Below are 20537 nucleotides of genomic sequence, written 5' to 3'. Positions count from 1 at the left end.
GGTGAAGTGGACTTTAACTCTTCCGTTCTGTGCCTCAGTCTCGTCTACATTCACTGAGATGCTACGCATTGTTCCCCAGACTGAGTTTGACTCCTCTCACCACGAAGATCACCCTTCCTTCGTTCTGCATCAACACATGGCTGTTGATAAAGTGAAGTCTGTTCTGGAAGCCAGGCTCAATCCCTTTCGATCCACTGATGAAGATATGCTGAATATTTATACGCTTGAGACAGTTTATAGTGAGATAGCTGACAGTCTCCTCAGTGTGCGATCTGTTGGAAGCAGCGCGGTTGATCGCTACTTGGACAGTGAAAAAGGTGCCTTTAGCAAAGTAAAGGTCATGAATAATGAGAAGGCGAAACAGAAAAAAGCAACCAATACTTCTAGTGCTGTAAATAGCCTTACCAATGTTGAACTTCAAACTGTCAAAAGGGTATTGGTGAGTGTAGACTTTACAGGCGAAAGAGGACTTCACCATCTAAAGAATTTGCTTTCCTATGAGCTTCTTCCATATGCACCTTCTATATTCCAGAGAAGTGCCATATCTGGAATGGTTGTGCTTCGGACAGGAACAAAGTCAGCTCCTCTGGAGTATTTGAAAACAAAAATCAGCTTGAGCGAGTGGCCCGTTAACCTCGAGATTAGCAGTGAGTCGACTCACTCAAGGGTGGTAGACTTGATGCCCTACCTCAGAAGCCATCCACCAAATCCATCGGAAACCGTTGAGAGCTATGGAAAACGGACATTTTCTACGCTTGTGTCTTTCAACAGCAACGTTAAGGAGCTGCACGTCCTTGCAGATAGATATGATGGGATTTTTGGATATTCCGACGAAGAAGGCAAGGTGATCTGCCTAAAGGACTGCGGTGGTTGCCATGAGCAGCGAGGATGTTCAAACTGGTCTCCGGTAGCTCTAGGTAGACACTCAAACCTAGATGACTGGAACTCGTTGCTCTCAAATTCCAAGACAAAGGCAAGACTGATTGAGCTTCTATTCGGTGAGTTTGAAAACTCAGTTCACCTGCTGCAAGCAGGGTTCACTGTGTACCTCTCAGGAGGCTTTCGAGACCGGATGAGAGTGGTGATGCTCAACAGAAGTGGAAATGCTGATACAAACTTTGAAGTGCGTTTGAGCTGTACCCATGAAGAGGCCGATACAAGAGTTGTGTTACACATGTTGGACTGTTTGGAGAGGGGTTTCGATGTCGTTTTGGTCGATGCGAATGACACAGACATAGTTGTCGTCTTGCTATATCACTACAAGTTGTTCCTTGGGAACCATCCAAATTGTGAAAAGCGGAAAGTTTATGTCAGGTTCCACAGCTATTTAGTGCCTATACATCGGCTTTGCAGCAATTTACCGAACGATTTTGTTCACTCCATCTGCCTTCTTCATACGCTTTCAGGGTGTGATACCGTGGGTTTCATGTTTTCTAAAGGAAAACGAGTGGTGGCCAAGGCTGTCGAGAAATGGGGATTGGAGAAACCGATTGCTTTGCTTGTCCAAGAGATACAGAAGTCAAAGCTCGACCCTGCGGTTCTAGAAAAATTCAGTGTGATTTGCAAAAAGGTCGTTGTTGCCTCATACGGAAAAGACCCAGACCACTTTACCTCTCTTAATGAATTAAGATTGCATTTGTACCCTCGAAAGCGGGAGCTTAAGTATTTGCCACCATCTGACGCTGCCTTTGAGTGTCATGCTAAGCGCGTGTACCTGCAGTTGGACATTTTTTTGCAAGCAAATCGAGCAAAGCCACAGTTTCTGGATCCCCTGCAATTTAGCTGGATGTTTCAAGACTGTGGGGTTAGGCCAGTTGTGTCTACCCTTCAGGCATTTCCAGAAGGTGTGGTCCCCCAGTACTGCTCGTGCAAGCGCTGTACAAAAAAATGTTCATGTGCTGGAAATAGACCTTGCGATTTACTTTGTGGCTGTGGTGGGAAGTGTTTTATGGACGAGTTTGATATGCTTGATGGATAATTTGATATGCTGAGCTACTTTTTAACTTTTGTAGTAACAAGTGCCGTTCACGAAATCCGTAGCAGGTGTTAGTATAGTAACCTTTTTTTTGTTTATTCAAGCTTATTGAATAATAATCTTGTCAAGTTTACTAATAATTCTGATTAGGAATGAAAGAGAGTTGTAATCAAGGTCATTGTTGAGTATAGTGGCAATCTTCCTGTCTGAGATAATAAAACTATCCGCTACCAGCTGAATCTAGGCGTGAAATCTTTTCCAGCGCGAATAGAAAAAAATTAAAATTGCAAGTTTCAAGGTCATTCGCGATGGTCCCTACTGTACTCGTCACTTCTGGCATCAGTTACGAAAGATTTGGCGATCATTGTGGAAATTTTTCCGAAACGTGATTTAATAGTAAAAAAAAACGCGAAATTTTCAATTTTCGGGGTCAAGCACCCCCCAGCCGAGTATATAACGCCCATTTCCGTGATCAGCGCTATCGATTACCCCATATTCCGTTGTCAAACCTTCTGCTGCTCACTGATCACCTACCCGACACATTTTCGTTGAGTGGCTCCCTGACTATACTGCCACCACCAGCCCTTTCCGTGTCAGTTCTTACTATGACTAATCACACGTCCGATTACTATTAATTTAAATTACAAACTATTTTCATTAGGACCTATTAGCCAAAGTTCGTGGAACATATCATGAAGAACTAAAAGACTTTAAATATGTTTAAAATCAGCTAAATCAACTAGAGTTCCAAACATATATCCCAATTTTTTTCAAATTCTTGGACGTTTTATTAAGAAGTGTGGAACATATATTTTCTCAAATCTCTTTATTAGAGAAATCAGTTTTCTGTACTGAATCAAACCCAAGTTGTTGTAAGTCAAAATTATAATTCAATTATTACAATTAAAGAGGTTTCCTAAATTGTCTCTAATCTTTACCTAAAAGGGATTTATTTGGCTTCTTCAAGGCGAGACCTCAAATACCGCTCAAGTGTTTTGGTACTTGGTTTATATTTTCCGAGACTTCAAAAAACCTTGACAGGTTTCTTGGATGGTCAAGCCTAATCCTCTTAACATTTTGTGTTTACGAAAAAAATGTAAAAATACCGCATTAACAATCTTTGAATTATAAAGGTAACTGAAATTAAAATTATTTTGCCATTAGTAAAAGTAAAAAAAGGTAAGAATATTTTGGATTATAATTTAAAAATTAAATTAATGAAATATATTTAAAATATTACTTTGATAAGTGATTTATAAAGCTTGAGTGGCAGCTCATGCTGACAATGGAAGGAAGTCTTGGGCTATGATATTTGATTAAAAAAAATTCAACTGGAAATAAGGAGTAAAATTAAAACTTAAACAGATCGGAAACTGTTCTCTATGTAAGGGGAGTTACCCCCTCCTCAGTCTCCCGATCGTTACGCTAAAGTTTTTTAATGCTTTTAAAAAGCTTCTTTTTACAAACTAACGACCTTTGAGTTTCAGCAGTCGTTTCTTAAGGCATTGAGACAAAGAAGTCAAACTTTAGCGTACAGAGTAATGGATTGAGGAGAGGTAACCTCCCTCATATATGCAATAATTTCAGTTGGTTTTTAGTTTTAATCTTACTCACATAATTTATGATAGTTTTTCAAACCAGGAAGGGATTTTACTTCCCTTCTAATGGAAAAATACTCCTGGTAAATACTCCTCTCCTAAAAAAAATTCCCCAAAGACTTACCGTATATTTCCCAATAAAAAATACCATGTGCAAACCATGGGTAAATTCCATAACTTAAAACCCCTTTCTCCAAGAGCTTTAGGGGTTCCAGGGGGTTTCAGCCCCAGAGGCTGTTGGACGTAGTTATTGGACTTTTTAACTCTGTTAAACAAAAGAATATCTCAAAATTTCGATCAGATATCTTTGGAGAAAAAAGGGCGTGGGAAGGAGGCTAGTTGCCCTCAAATCTTCTTAGTCACTTAATAAGGGCATAAGATAATTTAATTTCCATTTGAATGAGCCCTCTCTTAATCTTCAAGCTCCATTGTGTCGGTACAATCACTCCAGGGAAAAACTTCATGGCTCTTGACTTTACAACTCTTTGTCGTGAATTACAAGATTTAAGAAAAGATTAATGCTCTAACAATGCGGGGTCAAATGATTGGTTTGTTTCGGTAATGGTTTCGAATAATAATGAAACAAATGATAATTTTGCAAATATATTGAATTGAGAATGACGTATAGCGACGGAGGGTGCCTGAAATATTTATTATTTTTTTTCTATTTATGTATTTTATTTTGTGGAGACTGCTGGATTGTCTATTTATGTGTTAAAAGAATAATTTCATTTGTTGCCATGGCCGTGTTTTTTTTTTTTTTTTGGGGGGGGGGGTAAGTATCCATTTATATCTATCTATCTTGGTTCTCCACATTTTCAAAATTTCAAAGCCCAAAACTGGTTAACTTAAGACAAAGTCTTTTCCAAAAAAATCTTCATCTCAGCCTGTTTGCCTTTAATCCTGACTTAATGCGTAAAAAGGCCAATCCCTATTACCAACATAAGAAAAGGTTTTTAAATGCGAAGAACCTCCTTATCCCGTCAACTTTTATCAGTGCAGCTCCGTGCAGCTCATACTTTTATCACCTCAGTTATATGCTCACATGCTTATATATTCATTTGATTATCATTTAGAAAGTCCACTACAACTTATAAGTTAAGCTACTTACCGCCCTTCCTCCGAGATTAAACACTCGACACTCAAGGTAAGCTGATTGTCCTGCCAGTGCTGTAATGTTACGATGTGACCTTGGATCAAATACAGGCTGTGGTTCTTCTCTGTCCCGGTTTGGGTCTACCTCGCGTCCTTGTAGTGGAATAGAATCCTTTCCCTGTGCTATACCAGAACCTAGAATTTTTTTTTTACTTATTTTGGAATCTAGATATTTCGATTATATTTAATTAAATAACTTAAGATTATTTAAGAAAGTAAATAAAATTAAAATGTAATTTAAACTAAGATTTTGGTTTTCCTATATTTAAAACTGTTGGATTTATTTTAAGAATCAATCACTCAGAAAATGTATTTACATCGTATACAATTTCAATATTTCAGGTTTGTTACAGAAATATACGATCGTATACTTTCTCAGTTAAAGATGTTAATTACTTAAAAATAATAATAACACGGTTACAATTTAAAAAAATAATTATTTTAGTAACTGTGAAAGGTTTTTATGGCACTTGATATTAACCAAGTGACAAATAGCGATCGCAAATTCTGTCGGTCTGCTGTCGGTCCCGGTTTCGCTACTTTGGGCACTTCCAGGTAAGCTAGGACGGTGAAATTTAGCAGGCCTATCAGGGACTAGACCAGAGTAAATAATAATTTCCCGATTTGACCATCTGGGGGGGGGGGAGTGGGGGCCGGTTAATTTGGAAAAAAAATAGAAAAAAGTATTTTTAACTTACGAAGAGGTGATGGGATCTTAATGAAATTCGATGTTTAGAAGGATATCGTATCTCAGAAATCTTATTTTAAGTACCAACAAGATCCTGTGATATTGAGGGGAGTTGGAGGGGGAGCCTAAATTCTTGGAAAAGCTTAGAGTGGAGGGATCGGGATGAAACTTGGTGGGAAAAATAAGCAAAAGTCCTAGATACATGATTGACATAGCCGGAATGAATCTGCTCTGTTTGGGGGAGTTGGGGGGAGGGTTAATTCTGAAAAATTTGAAAAAATGAGGTATTTTTAACTTACGAAGGAGTAATCGGATCTTAATGAAATTTCATATTTAGAAGGAACTCGTAGCTCAGATCTCTTAATTTAAATCCCAACTGGATCCTGATTCATTAAGGGGGGGGGGGGTTGAACCGGAAATCTTGGAAAATACTTAAAGCAGAGAGATCAGGGTGAAAATTGGCGAGAAGAATAAAAACATATCCAAAATACGTGACTGGCATAACCGGAACGGATCCGCTCTGGATCTGGTGAGACATGGGGGAGTTGGGGGGAACCTAAAATCTTGGAGAGTGCTTAGAGTGGAGGGATCATGATGAAACTTGGTGAGAAATATAAGCAGAAGTCCTAAATAGGTGACTGACATAACCGGACTGAATCCGCCCTCTTTGGTGGAATTGGGGGGAGTAATTCGGAAAAATTAGAAAAAATTAGAGCTATTTGCAACTTACGAACGGGTGATCAGATCTGAATGAAATTTGATATTAGAAGGATCTTGGGCTTTAGAACTCTTCTTGTAAATCCCGACTAGATCCAGTGACATTGGGGGGAGTTGGAGGGGAAACCGGAATTCTTATACAATGTGAAAATTTAGGCATCTTTATCTTACGGATGGGTAATCGGATCTTAATGAAACTTGATACATAGAAGGATCATATGTCTCAGATCCTCTATTTTCAATTCCAATCGGATCTGGGGACATAGGGGATTGGAGGGGGGAACAGAAATTTTGGAAAACGCTTAGAGTGGAGAGGTCGGGATGAAACTTGATGGGAGGAATAAGCACAAGTTATATACGTGATTGAAATAATTGGAACGGATCTGTTCACTTTGGAGGAGCTGGGGGTGTTGATTTGAAAAAATTAATAAAATAGAGGAATTGTTTACTAGAGAATGGGTGACCGGTTCTTTATGACATTTGATGTTTAGAAGGGACTCATGTTTCAGAGCTCTTATTTCAAATCCCGATTAAATCTGTTGACATGGGGGGAGTTGGAGGGGAAAACTGGAAATCTTGGAAAACGCTTAGAGTAGAGAAATCGGTATGACACTTGGTGGGTAGAATAAGCAAATGTCGTGGATACGTGATTGACACAACCGTACTGGATCCACTTTTTTTTGTGGGGGGGGAGTTAGGTGATGGGGTTCAGTACTTTGGTGAGTGTGGTGCTTCTGGAAGTACTATGACGATAGAAATTGGTAGGCGTGTCCCCGAGCTGCACAAATTGACTTGATAAAGTCGTTTCCCCCGATTAGACCATCTGGGAGACTGAAGGGAGAGGAAATAGTAGGAAAAATGAGGCGTTTATAACTTACGAGTGGGTGATCGGATCTTAATGAATTTTGATATTTAGAAGGACCTCTTGACTCAGACCTCTTATTTTAAATCCCGATTGGTATTAAGCCTCCGATTTTCCTTTCAAATCAATCTATTGATTCTTAGAATTTTGCTAGAGCTCATACCATCTGAGTTCTTGGCTTTCGGCTCAGCTGGCCTCGTCACAAATGCCATGTGGGCTCTTAGTTCTTGTTAATTAAACTCAGCATATACTAAAAAATTGATACTTTTATACATCCAAAATTATTCCTTGTTTCTTGTCTGTTCGTGGTTCTGTAAAAAGATTACAAAGTAGATGGCGACTGTGTTATACAGAAATTTTCAAAATTTGTGGCCTGTGTACTTTACGGTGGCATATTTCATTCAAATTCTAGCAAACCGAGAATCAAGTTCAAATTAAATTTTAAAATTTAAATTCAATCAAATGTCCAAATTATTTTTGGTTCCTGGGTAACTGGTATATTACCTTATTCGAACCGTAAAAAGGGTCATGGTAAGTTTTCATATCGTACTTTATTTCCATTTGAAAAGAAGCAATTTTTTTTTTGATTGAATCAAACAGTTCGCGGTAAAGAACTGTAAGTTAGAAGTGACCTGGACTCGGATTTCATCATTGAAGTATTTTGGGTCATAGTTTATATTTTTCAGACAAAAAAAAATTCAATATCTTGATGCATAGGAATTTATTGGAATCATAAAGAACTTGTGGTATACTTTAGTAAGTACGAAGATTTTAGTTTGTAAATACGAGTCAGTGTAAGTGTTCATTCTGCTCTAGACTGCACGAAAAAAGGCCTATTTTAAAGGACTACAAGCAAAATTCATTCAAAACACAAATTAATTCAATAATAAAGCCATACCACGCTCAGCACTGACAAACCACCTCTGTTCCCGTCTACGAGCGTTACTTGTTGCCAATAAGTATCGTTTCAACCGTCCTCTCCTTGCCCGGCTATACAATGCTTTTGCTACCCCCCATCTGCTTGCTCTGGTTCCTTTCTTGAAAATATTCACAGCTACAGAAAAGAAAGCCATTTGCAGCACATTTTACAGATATGTTAAGTTTCTCCTGCGTCTCCCTTTGTGGCCCAGCAATGGCGACATCTCCAGGAAATATAAGGTCACCAACCCTTCCATGGCCATAGAGAGAAGAATCTCCAAATTCAGTATCACTGTTTTAAGACCCAACCACCCCTGGACTAGTGTTATTTTATAATATTTGCAGTGGAAGTGTATTTAAATTTTTGTGCTTTTCTTTCTTTTTCTTTTATGCACTTCGTCTTTTCCGTTTTTGACGGGTAATAAATTAATAATAATAATAATAATAATAATAATAGCAAAATTTGGAAGCATTTCGAAAAAAAAAAGTTCTTGGTATAGTTGTATGGTATAAGATAATACTTGAAAGAATTGGGAATTCTTAGCGAAAATAAAAAGCAAAATTCCAACATGAAACATGAAGAAATCATCCAAGGCAAAGAGATGCTTGTCACCCAATAAAGTTTTGCTTATATTAAAATAAATTTCTGTAGTCATTTCCGATTTCAACATCTCAGAGAATCCCCATTCATACCTCTAAAGCAAACTTTATTAGGATATTTCCTGGCAGTAGGTCCTCCAGCAAAAATTTCCTCATTAGTGTTCTATTCATATAAGTACAGAATTTAGAATCACTGAAAAATAATGATGCTGAGTGGCACAAATTGCTGACTCAGTTTCATATGACAGGTTTGGAACATTACAGGGCATGGGGGAGGCACACCTTATATTAGAAACACGGTCCTTTTGACCACTCTCATGAAAGCTTTACAAAGAAGAGAGTAAATGAAAATTGAAATTTGTATTTTTATCGATAGCCAATTTTCATAGAAGCCTAAAATTTGAAACTCAGTAGGTCAAGAATCATTAATTTTAAGTTTTTAAAATCTTCCATGCTTTGTCATTTTTAAAATAGAATATATATTAACCAATGAGAAAAAAAAGATTTCAATGTCAATTTTGGTTCTCATTGACGTCGGGTCTTTGGTATCGGGTTACTGCCACTTAGTAACTAAAGTCAGGATAGCTTTTTGCTAATCCCTGGACCCTTTGAAAATTAATAAAGAAATAACAAAATTATTCTTTCCCCCTGTAAATAAAGTAAATGAGATAAACCCTACATCACAAACGTGATGAACTAATAATTGACGAACTCATAAAAGCTGTAAGAAGAGGAGAACAAAGTGAAACTGAAATTTGTCCTGTTTTATCCTTTTTTTCACAGAAACTTAAAATTTAGAACGCACTAGGTGAGGGATCATAAATTTTAATAGTATTCTTTTTTTTTATTTTAAACTAGAGTACATATTACCCAGTGAGCAAAAACTTAATCCAAGTTCAATTTGGATCCCACTTAAGTCGGGCCTTTGGTACCTGGGTTAATACTCCTTTGCATCTGAAGTCGAGATGCCCACTTGGAAGCTCCAGTACCCTTTGAAAATCAATAAAATATAATAGATGACTCGGTCCCTGGTACCTAAAGTGGAGAAGCAAACACTACATTCTAGCAAAATTAAATATTTAACCTTGTGACATCATATTTTTTATTCTTTGGGATATTCAGGCAAAGGATCAACTTAAATTTGTGCCATATTTTGTGCCATAATTTGCCAAATTAATTTGCTTTAAACATAGGCCATGCTCTCCTGGTGAAATAGTTTTTCTGAGTAATGATCCCACGGTTAGCCTCTACACATGGAGGTATGGGTCAGAACTTCTGCATTATTTTATTGAATTTTCTGAGCACTAAAAGTAGCAACTAGGGACCCTGTTCTTCAAAAATTCAAAATTTTTTGGGAAACCTAATTCGGAAGTTGCTGCCCTTTCTTTAGTTCCACAGGGACCCGAGCTAGGTATTGAAGAACCAACTTCAGTTGTACTCGGGTTTTTTTCTTAGACTTGTGGCCACCACTTGTTGAACCTCACTTCAATATCTGTATTTAACCCCTAAATATAACCCTTTCGATTATATATATTTATAAAATTGCTAGATTTAAATGTTTTGGGCCCATGTTTAGATGGATGTTCTAATAGTTGGATGACTGTCTCATGATTGTTTTGGCATTAAAGACTTCGTGTGAAGAATTGGATTTTATAAGCAGAAACTAGATTCAAAACAGCTGAAACTATAAAACATCTTTCCATGCCCACATTGTAGCCTTTTTTTAGTTTTTTCTTTTTAAACTGTTTTAAACTTCTGTTAGAAATCCTAACAAACATTCTCTTTCCAATTCATCAAAAGTTTAAAGTTCATAGAAGTTGCAGGTTAATATCCTTAGAAGAAAAAATCCTGGGAACTAATTTAAGTGGCCTAGGAAACTTCCCCATTAGAAGAAAAGGCTTTTTAAAGTCAACTGTCTAACCTTTCTTTGATATCCCATAAGCAGGAAAGCAATGAAAGTGATTTATTTGGCCACTAGACAGCTGTTTTTCAGTTTGAGTTTTCTGAATCGTGTGGTAAAGAAACTTTTCTTCTTAGTGCTGACTTTACGGTCATTAGGAATTAATATCTAAGGCGCTGACAACGCTTTATACTTGTTCCAAAAGATCGTTGGGAAACTTGGTTTAAAATTTAAGATTCAACTGGAAAATTTTCGTGTTTTCTCTGAATCATAAACTTACGGGAATAATTTTTAATAACTGCGGCCTAAAGCAGGGATAACGTTAAAAGATGCATTCTAAGACAATACGGTTTATATGAAATCACGAAAAATAACAATGGCATGCAGCTAAGGAGCATTTGGGAAAAAATACAAATGTTTTACCCTGCTTTTGCCTGCTAGACAGACCTTGAAGACCTAAAATACAAACAAAAGCAAAGCCACAGAAGAAAAAGAAGAATCTGTTATAAATAAAAGCCTAGATATGAATAAAAAAACTGTGAACCATTGCCTAAGAATTTCAAGAGGCTCCTTTTCACTAAAACATAATAAGGGTGATTGTTGACAAAATTCAAAGAGATTACCATTCAGGTTTTCAATTGAAAATGGTTTCTCTAGCTCTCGACCTAGCTAATATTATATTCTGTTTCCAAATACTCAATTCCTTTGAATTTTATTTTCTTGAGGGAAAAAAAGAGGATTTACGTTCGAATCCAGAATAAATTCCTTCACATTCCTTTGCATTTCTACTGAGTGCTGATTCTCAATTGAATTTGTTTATCTTGAAAACATCCTTAATATTTTATCTGAAGTATTTTTTGGTTAAAGCCAAACTTTAACCTTTTGTCATAATGGCCTAATATAGGAAAAAACCTACTTTTTGTGTTCATGTTTGCTTTATCATAAATTAAAATGAGGTAAAATTATATAAAAAAGAGCTAAAAGCAAGTTATTCCTATGATTGAAAAACAGAAACTTAAATTTCAAACGAACAAAAATACTGATTACGCAGCACTTCTCTATACAATTAATGGTAATAAACTGATTGCTCAAATTTTCTCCCGTCTGTTTAGGCTTATGCATAGTTAGCACTTTACTAAAACAAAACTCCCATACAGGGAAAAATAAAAATACTATTTTAAGAGTTGAAAAGTAATTAAGTAACTAACAGACACTAACAAAATAGTTTATAAGACAATCAGTTGTGTTTCACTAGCCACCATATCGAAAACTTAAAGTGAACAGTCAGTCACTAAGTATCCTATAAAAGCAACAGACTAGTCATTAAGGTAACTCTTTTTATGACAAAAGTATCACTAATAGCTAGCAAAATTTTAAACTGCAAAAAAGCATTTTGGTCTCATTCAAAAATGTTACCGTTTAGTGGCTTATTTGTCTGTAAAACAATCTTCAATTATCAATTTTAAGGCCTAAAAGATGATTCATGGGATAGGGGTTATTTTGCAGAAAGGGGCACGGAATAATGTGTCAAAACCATATAAAAATGATTTAAATGCTTTATCTTTCCACTTGTCCTGTCCAACACCCTTTACTAGATTCTCCTTTAAGTAAAGTGATTGTTTTGTGTAATCTAAAAATACAGGAAAATATCAGAAGTCAGATTATATGCAATAAATTTCTAGATGTGTTACTTAGGGTTAAAGACAATATTTTTCTTTTTTATTGAAGTTGTAATATAAATATTAACTTCTATTAGGCAAACTCTGTCATTTAGGGTGAATTCACGGAAAATTTGGGCAAAATCGTGGTAGTATTGAATATCAAGTTTTCAGAGTATAATCACCCTGATTTTCTATAAGGCTGCCTTTTTGAGAAGCTTCATACTTTTTCGATGACTAGTATCTTCGAAAAACTGGCGAAAATGTTTGAAGTAGGCTATGTAAATTAAATAAATAAAACAAAACAAATTTTAAAAATGAAAATAAAAAATTTTAAATAATAAACAAAAACGAAATTAGAAATTTTTTCATTCTTTATACTGATATAACAATCAAAATTCTCAGGGAATCAGTGTTACTTAGAGTTTCTTTTACATGTTAATATGTATTTTTTATTAGGATACGTTATTATTTGTGTGATAAGTTACTATTACAGTAATATAGATCGTCTACTAAAAAAGCTTTGAAATTGCATCTTAGGCCTGAAAAATATTATTTCATTTTTGGCCGTTTATGGTTATTTTTACAGCCCTTATGAGTTTGTTACATTTTATCACACGATTTTACTTTCTCTTAGCATAAAGGCTCACCACAATATTCAATAGAGACTGACAAATAAGCAAGCCAATTCATGGAAAATTTACATTCACTGCAATACAAGAGCAATTCCCTTGAGTTCCAATTACCATAGCCTTATTGAATCTAAATCCTCTCAAAATACATCTCAGAAAAATAAAGATTTAAAGCAGTCAACTATTTTTGGACGGTATGTCAGATTAGCTAAGATGAGAACTAGCAAAAAATTCTAACATTTGTGCTTTAATTTATGCTCCAATTTGCGTTCTAATTCTAATTTATTTGCGTTTTGTTTTTTCCATTTCCAGCTACATGTACTATAAAAGGAGCCATTTTAGTTTTCAAGGTTTTTGATTAAATTTGTCAAGGTTATCTTTACCCAACTCATTGCTTTCTTTTTGTTCTTTAAGAGAGGAGCGAAGAGCTTTTCAAAATATTTGTTCAATTTGTAATATTGGTTCATCGGTGGAAATATTTCCTAAATATTTTGCGTAATTATTCCTTATCATTTATGTTGAAAGATAGAAGCTATGGAGCCGGCATTAATACCCTATAGGAGAGAGGTTAAGGCGGGTAATACCAACCACAAGTTACAATTTGGAGACAAACTATCACTTCAATATCTAACATGGACAAATCGTGAAAGTTCTGCCACCTTGTGGGTGTTAAACTCAAGAAGCGACTATTTTTGGGCAGCCGTCTTTCGTACTTAATAAGTAAATGATCATTTTTCTGGCATAGCTTATGTTATTCCTCAGTGGAGATAGTCTCCTTACAAAAGCCTCAGGCTTACTGACTCCTTAACTACCCTCTTAAGTCTACATAGTAAATTTCGAAAAATATTAACTTTTATTAATGAATACTTTGATGTCGCCATCTACTGCAGCCTCTTAAGGTATGTTTGGTAACATGGTAGTTTTGGATCGTTCCTGAATGCCACCCACCTTGTTTGCATCCAGACGGTGACCAGAAGTTCCCTATCAGCTTTCTCAAACCAAAACTGATGGTCCTAAGTCTGTGAAAAGCGATGAGGAATTGGTCTACTGCCTAGTATCCTATTACAGTATAAACCTTATCAAATAGTTCGTGGTAACGAACTGTAAGTTAGGAGTAACCCGGCTCAGTAGTAACCGAAACCATAAAAAAAACGAATTTTGATACCAATAATTATATCAAAGGAATTCGATTTTTATACAGATTTCAAATATATAAGTTTCATTAAGTTTTGTCGTACCTATTAAAGGTTACGAGCCTGGGAAAATTTGCCTGATTTTTAAAAAAAGATAAAACCCCTAAAGGTCATAGAATCTGAATGGAAACCACACCATCAGATTAAGCGTATCAGAGTACTCTACTGTAGAGGTTTCAAGCTCCTATCTGCAAAAATGAGGAATCTTGTATTTTTTGCAAGAAGCAAGATCCTGGATGCGTATTTATTTGCTTGTTGGGTTTTTTTTCCAGAGTTGATCATACCGACCCGCTTGGCCTACAATATTGAGAGAGGGTCATTCTAATGGAAATTAAAATTTCTAGTGACCAAATGACCAAGAATATTGGAGGGCAACTAGGCCCCCTCCCATGCCACTTTTCCCCCAAAATCATCTGATCAAAATTTTTAGATAGGTATTTGTTCAGAATAGTTGTAGGACCCCATAACTGTGCCTTTGCAGATAACATGACCCCCAGAGCACCTGGGGTGTCTTTAAGTTACAATTTTCACCTATTATTTAAGTAGGCTATAGTATTTGTTATTTGGAAGTATGCATGCTTTTTTCTGGTGGGGAGGAAAGGAAAAATTTTCTCATGGGGGTATTTTGCACGGGGAGAATTTATAAAGGAGATAGAAATTTTCAGGAGAAATTTTGTACTGTGGGAATTCACCAGAATTCTTATACGAAATTTCTTTAAATTTCTTGCTTTCTCTTTACCGACTCAATTTTACGCGTGGACATGTTAAGGGTAGCCTAATTGTTGGGGGTAAATTTTCACCAGAATTGAATTGTCCAAGGATATGTCCATGAGAAGGGGATTTTTCCGCTATGTTTCCCGGCGTTGTTCAAAAAACGATCAGAAGTTAAAAAAAAACTTATTTCAGCTCAAAGTAAGGAGCAGCATTAGAACTTAAAACGAACAGAAATAATTACGTATATGACGGGGGTTTCCCCTCCTCAACGCCTTTCTCTTTACGGTGAAGTTTAAATTTTGTCTTAATTCATTGAAAATGACTCCTGAAAGATAAGGGCTGTTTAAGGAGTACAATAAGTAACTTTTTCAAAAGTGCCGAAAAACTTTAGCGTGAAGAGCGAGTGTTGAGGAGGGGGAAGCCCCCCTCATAAAATAATAATTTCTATTAATTTTTAGCTTAAATGTTTCTCCTTATTTTGAGCTGGAAAAACTTTTCATTTTTCATTTAATGATTATAGAGTCAGAAACAAATGGCCACAGAAAGTCGGATTGACTTGATAATTACGAATACCTTTGGCTTACCGTTGAGTCTGGTGTGAGACAAGGATGCCTCCTACCCCCAATATTATTTGCCATAATTAAATGCTTTATATTGAGGTCTTGTCAACCCTTTGGTGAGTAATACGAGTGGTAATCCCTCCTAGCATTGGGAGCCCCCAGACCAAGAAAAAATTTATATCGTTTATATCCCTCCCTAATAATACGAACTTGAATCTAACAGGTGGTTCTGGTGCAATGGCCTGTTACAGTTAGAATGTGTTTTTACATGATCTGAATTTTTTGTAGTTTTGATGAAATTAACCCCCCAAATCTCAAAGTCGGGATATGAAGATGCGAAAGATGTTCAAGCATTTTTCCAAGGTTTTTAACACAAAAAAGAATCGATAAAAAGTTTAGGATCCTGCGGCCCCCGTACTATGCATTAAGACAGGTTTTTCAATCAAAGTCATTCCAGGATGTATAGCTAGACAATTACAATAGTCTGTGTAGTTTCTTGCATAGTATCCGCAATGTAAAGTATCCGTACTTGTGTAAAGTATCCATCAGGTTCATCTTAAAACACCTACGTCCATACAAACATGTTGACAAGGCCTTTTCACCATTTGTCAAGGCCTGATCGATCACAAATTTGTTTCCTCGCTTTTGAAATATTCTTTTACATTAATGCTATATATTTGTTATATTCAAATTTGCACAACTTTCAGCTGTTCTGTTGACAATGTGCTATATTTTGACTTTTTTTTTCTTTTTTTTTTAACAATCATAAAAGTGTGTCCCCACATTCAACCGCACGCTTATTATATTTTAAATAGACACAGCAGTTTTTTTTATTTCTTTTTTTACTATAAAACTTGCTTGACTATTTTACTGTTAGATTATCTTTTTTCGCCTGATTTTGTATTGACATTTTTTTTTCATGCCTTAAAAATGACTTTCTAATATGAATTATACTTGACATTTTACAAGTTTATCTATATATACTATATTATCTATATATACATTTTCAAGTTTTGTATATAACAAAACTTGAGGCATGTTTCCTTTTGAACAGCAGTTACTAATTTATGGACCTACCTTGCCTAATTTCTATAAGAAAACTAAAATTTATTTTACTAATATTTCTGAAACTGATCCAGTTTCAGGGGGTAAAATATCAAATAAATCTCTTTCTGATCAGCAGCTGCTCCCAAAAATTAAACTAGTAATTTTTTTTCTGATGATCCTCAAATACTATTCGAAGATCGAACTTTCTACTCATTTTAAATAGGCCTACTTATAGACTATAAATATCGAGTTAAATTATTCATAAGACTAAGACTGAAATAAGACTAAGGTCATGATTATTTTATAAACACTATAACTTAACTTTAATATATGATAAAATCAAAAATCTGTCCTTCTCCATATTCATTTTATGTTTTCCTGTGTCTTTTCAATTTAGTAATAATGGCATTTTCGTTCCCATAGACCTCATTCCGCGTCTAATTTAACTAAGCAGGGATTTTCAGCAAAGAAATATAGCACCTAAGACCAACACAAGCTTCTATAACGGTAATGACGGAGCTTTTGAATGCATTTCAACTCTTTTTTCTTCTTTGATAAACGATGTGTTAACAAAATATATTAATTAACAAAAAATATAAAACCCTAGCCTACTGACGGCAAAACTTGATGTGTCAGGTTAATTTATAAATGAGTGAGTGGAAAATGACGCTCAATAAACAATAAAATCTTAAGATACAAAAAGAAGATCAAGCTGCGAAAACAAAACATGAATCCTGAAACAAAAAATGTTTTTCATGCGACTGAACACTTGTTTAACTCAACCCCGTTTGACTCAACCCATATACCACAATCTTCGCTCAACTTAAACCCAGTTTAACTCAAACCCCATACAACTCAATTCCTGTTTACCACAATTTTGTTAAACACCACCCCAGTTTAACTCAACCAGTGTTCAGATCAGTCCCCCTCCAAATCGACTCTCATACCGAAAAAATATATGAATCCCACTTTCTGTCTCAACCATTTTGTGATTTCTGCATTTTAGAAAGCACTCAGTATATTGTATGATTTTGTTGCACAACAGCAACAAGGCTCTTCAGCAAATTTCAATCGATTGGTTCACTTCATAAATCTACTTTTTTCGCGTTCTCAAAAGTGTTTCAGAAAATATTCAATCATTATATAGGCTATCGTAATAAAAAAATGCTTAAGCTGTTAACCACATTTCATCCTTTTTTATGAATAACATTCCCTATATTGCCTATTTTTATTTCCCGAAGGTATTTTAGAAAGTACTAAATCCAAAATAGGCTTTTGTAACAAGGTAATGACGAGACAAGCAGAAATAAAATGAATAATCAAATTTGAAGCGAAGAGAAAACAAAAGTCGGACTAACGCCCCCCCCCCTAAGCCTTCTAAAAGCAGAGCATTATTTACATTTTACTTGAAGCAATGTATATGAAACGCTACTTTGTAGTGGCGTAATATCTTTTGCTACTTATAAATGCATTAGAACCAATCAATTTCCGTTCGAATGAGTCCTCTTCCGATATTCAAAACCATTGGTTCGATTCCATCGACTCTGGGAGAACAAACACACATCCGTGATTAATTTCGGAGAAAATAAAAAACTTCGATTTTTTGAAGAGAGGGGCTTGAAATCTTTTTGACAGGGTTCTCTGATATGATTACTTTGAAGCTTTAACTTTGATGATAGTCACTCCTCTTTTAAGGCTGTTTTACTTTTTTTTTTTCAGAACTCGTGAAGATTTCCAAGGCTCTTGCATTCTTAGTATTGACTTTAAAATAAATAATATTTTATATATTTAGAGTCGTGGTAAAAATTCAACCATTTTGATGTACATATTGTTACCAAAACTCCTTATTTTAGAGTTTTGGTTATTGTTAGCCAAAGTGATTTCCTATTTACAGTTTGTTACCACAAAATTTTTAACGGGGAAAACAAGGAACTGTTTTTCCGTGTACAGAGCGAATAAGTTTAGAAATGAAAAATATTGGTCTCTTTTTTCACTTTTTCTTCTTTGGGCCATACTTTTTAATGATTAAAATGATAAAGCTATATGCTCATCATAGAATACAAGGGAGTTACATGCACAGAAAAAGAAGAATTAAAGGAGAGACCATGACAAACGGTTGAAAATATGTAAATAAGACTTCGATATTATAGCCATTTTTTAGGTTCTTATGGCACTTGGTACTAACCAAGTGACATATAACGATCGCAAATTCTGTCAGTCTGTCGTTCGGTCTGTCTGTCGGTCTGTCTGTCCCGGTTTTGCTAGTTTAGGCACTTCCAGATAAGCTAGGACAATTTGGCAGGCGTATGAAGTACCTGACCAGATTAAATTAAAAATAGTCTTTTCCTCTATTCGACCATCTGGGGGGAGTGGGAGACGGTTAATTCGGAAAAAATTGAAAAAATGAGGTATTTTTAACTCATGAATGGGTGATCAGATCTTAATGAAATTTCATATTTAGAAGGAAGGATATCATGTCTCAGAGAGCTTATGGATCTGGTGACATTGGGAGGAGTTGGAGGAGGAAACCTATAATCTTGGAAAATACTTAGAGTCGAGATGAAACTTGGCGGGAAAAATAAGCACAAGTCGTAGACACGTGATTATCATAACCAGAATGGATCCGCTCTCTTAGAGTTGGGGGGAGGGTTAATTCTGAAAAATAAAAAAATGAGGTATTTTTAACTTACGAAGGAGTGATCTGATCTTAATGAAATTCCATATTTAGAAGGACCTCGTAACTCATTTCTCTCATTTTAAATCCCTGCCGGATTCAGTTTCGTTGGGGGAGATGGGGGTGGGGGGAACCGGGAATCTTGGAAAAGGCTTAGAGTGGAGAGATCAGAATGAAACTTGGTGGGAAGAATATTCACAAATTCAAGATACGTGACTGACACAACCAGACCAGATCCGCTCTCTTTATGGGAGTTGGGGGGTAATTTGGAAAAATTAGATAAAATGAGGTTTTTGTAACTTACGAACGGGTGATCAGATCTTAATGAAATTTGATATTTAGAAGGATCTTGCGATTCAGAGCTGTTACTCTAAATCCCTACCAGATCCGGTGATATTGGGGGGAGTTGGAGGGGTAAAATCATAAATCTGGGAAAACGTGAAAATTGAAGTATCTTTATCTCACGAATGGGTGATCGGATCTTAATGAAACTTGATATATAGAATGATTTTATGTCTCAGATGCTCCGTTTTCAATTCAAATTGGATTCGGGACATAAGGGGTAGGAGGGGGGAAACAGAAATCTTGGAAACCGAAAATCTTGGAATACGTTTAGAGTGAAGAGATCAGGATGAAACTTGATGGGAAGAATAAGAACAAGTTCTAGATACTAGATTGATATAATTTGAACGGATCTGCTGTCTTTGGGGGAGTTGGGAGGGGGTGTTAATCTGGAACCAGTAAATTTAGGTATTTTTTACTTAAGAACGGGTGACCAGACCTTAATGAAATGTGATAATTAGAAGGAACCCATGTCTCAAAGCTCTTATTTTAAATCCCGACCAGATCTGGTGAAATTGGGGGGAGTTGGAGGGGAAACCGGAAATCTTTGGAAACGCTTAGAGTGGAGAGATCGGGATGAAACTTGGTGGTAGAAAATAATCCCACATTCTTTAAAGCTGGTTAGATTTCGTGTGCTTAATTTTTTAGGATGATTCTCATGTATGAAAATGAAGGCCAGTAAAAAAAGGAGATGGTTTTGTTCGCATTTTTTTGTAGGTGTTCCCTTTATTTCACTACAGTCCTTAGTACAGTACGCTTTTCCGATTTTTCATCGTGTAAAACATTTAAGAAAAAAATCTTTTCCCATTCGTTCCTATTTCAAGCTAAAATTATCCATAGTTATACTTCATATGCGATTACCCTATATAACTTCTTTCAATCATTTTAATCCTGATGAAGATGTCACTGCATTTTCTCTTCTGCTCTTTGAGTTGGCTTTGTTTTCGCTTCTATCTATTTACTATTATTTTTTTTAGCATCACTTATATTTAATTGAGTTAAAAAGTAAAGAAAAATACTTACCAATTAATTCTTGACACTGTAAACCGAATATAATGATCCAATAAATAATTCCAAAACAAATCTGCATTTTCAGAAGTCCATTTTAGATGTTCTCACCCTTAGCAGATGCACTTTCTGATTTCACAAAATTACCATTCACCAATAATTACTGATTACCAAATAATTTCACAAGACTAGATACAGAATTTCCATCTGATTCTGGTTTCATCCTTTGGAATTCATTATCACTTTCCTTTTGGAGGTTGAAGGATTACTGAAAAAGAAGACACAATAAGCTTCCA

General features: G+C 35.6%; 1 protein-coding gene across 2 annotated transcripts in view; it reads right to left on the bottom strand.

Moving 5' to 3' along the window:
* The window catches only part of LOC136038145 (zwei Ig domain protein zig-8-like), a 108388-nt gene that overhangs the window by 70211 nt on the left and 17640 nt on the right, over window positions 1-20537 (bottom strand). The window contains exons 2-3 of one of the 2 annotated variants that reach the window (XM_065721186.1): window positions 20257-20509; window positions 4685-4863 (exon numbers count right to left, since the gene is read on the bottom strand). The exons of the other annotated variant lie outside the window; for it this stretch is intronic. Of the exons in view, the coding sequence (XP_065577258.1) occupies window positions 4685-4863; window positions 20257-20323 (246 nt within the window). The 5' untranslated portion in view covers window positions 20324-20509. The remainder of the gene's footprint in view (window positions 1-4684; window positions 4864-20256; window positions 20510-20537) is intronic. 2 annotated transcript variants of the gene reach the window in all.

Source organism: Artemia franciscana, chromosome 17, assembly GCF_032884065.1.
Source record: "Artemia franciscana chromosome 17, ASM3288406v1, whole genome shotgun sequence".
NCBI classification, from domain to species: Eukaryota; Metazoa; Arthropoda; class Branchiopoda; order Anostraca; family Artemiidae; genus Artemia; species Artemia franciscana.
The sequence above is the reverse complement of the archived record's forward strand: the minus strand, read 5'-3'. Positions and strand labels throughout refer to the sequence as shown.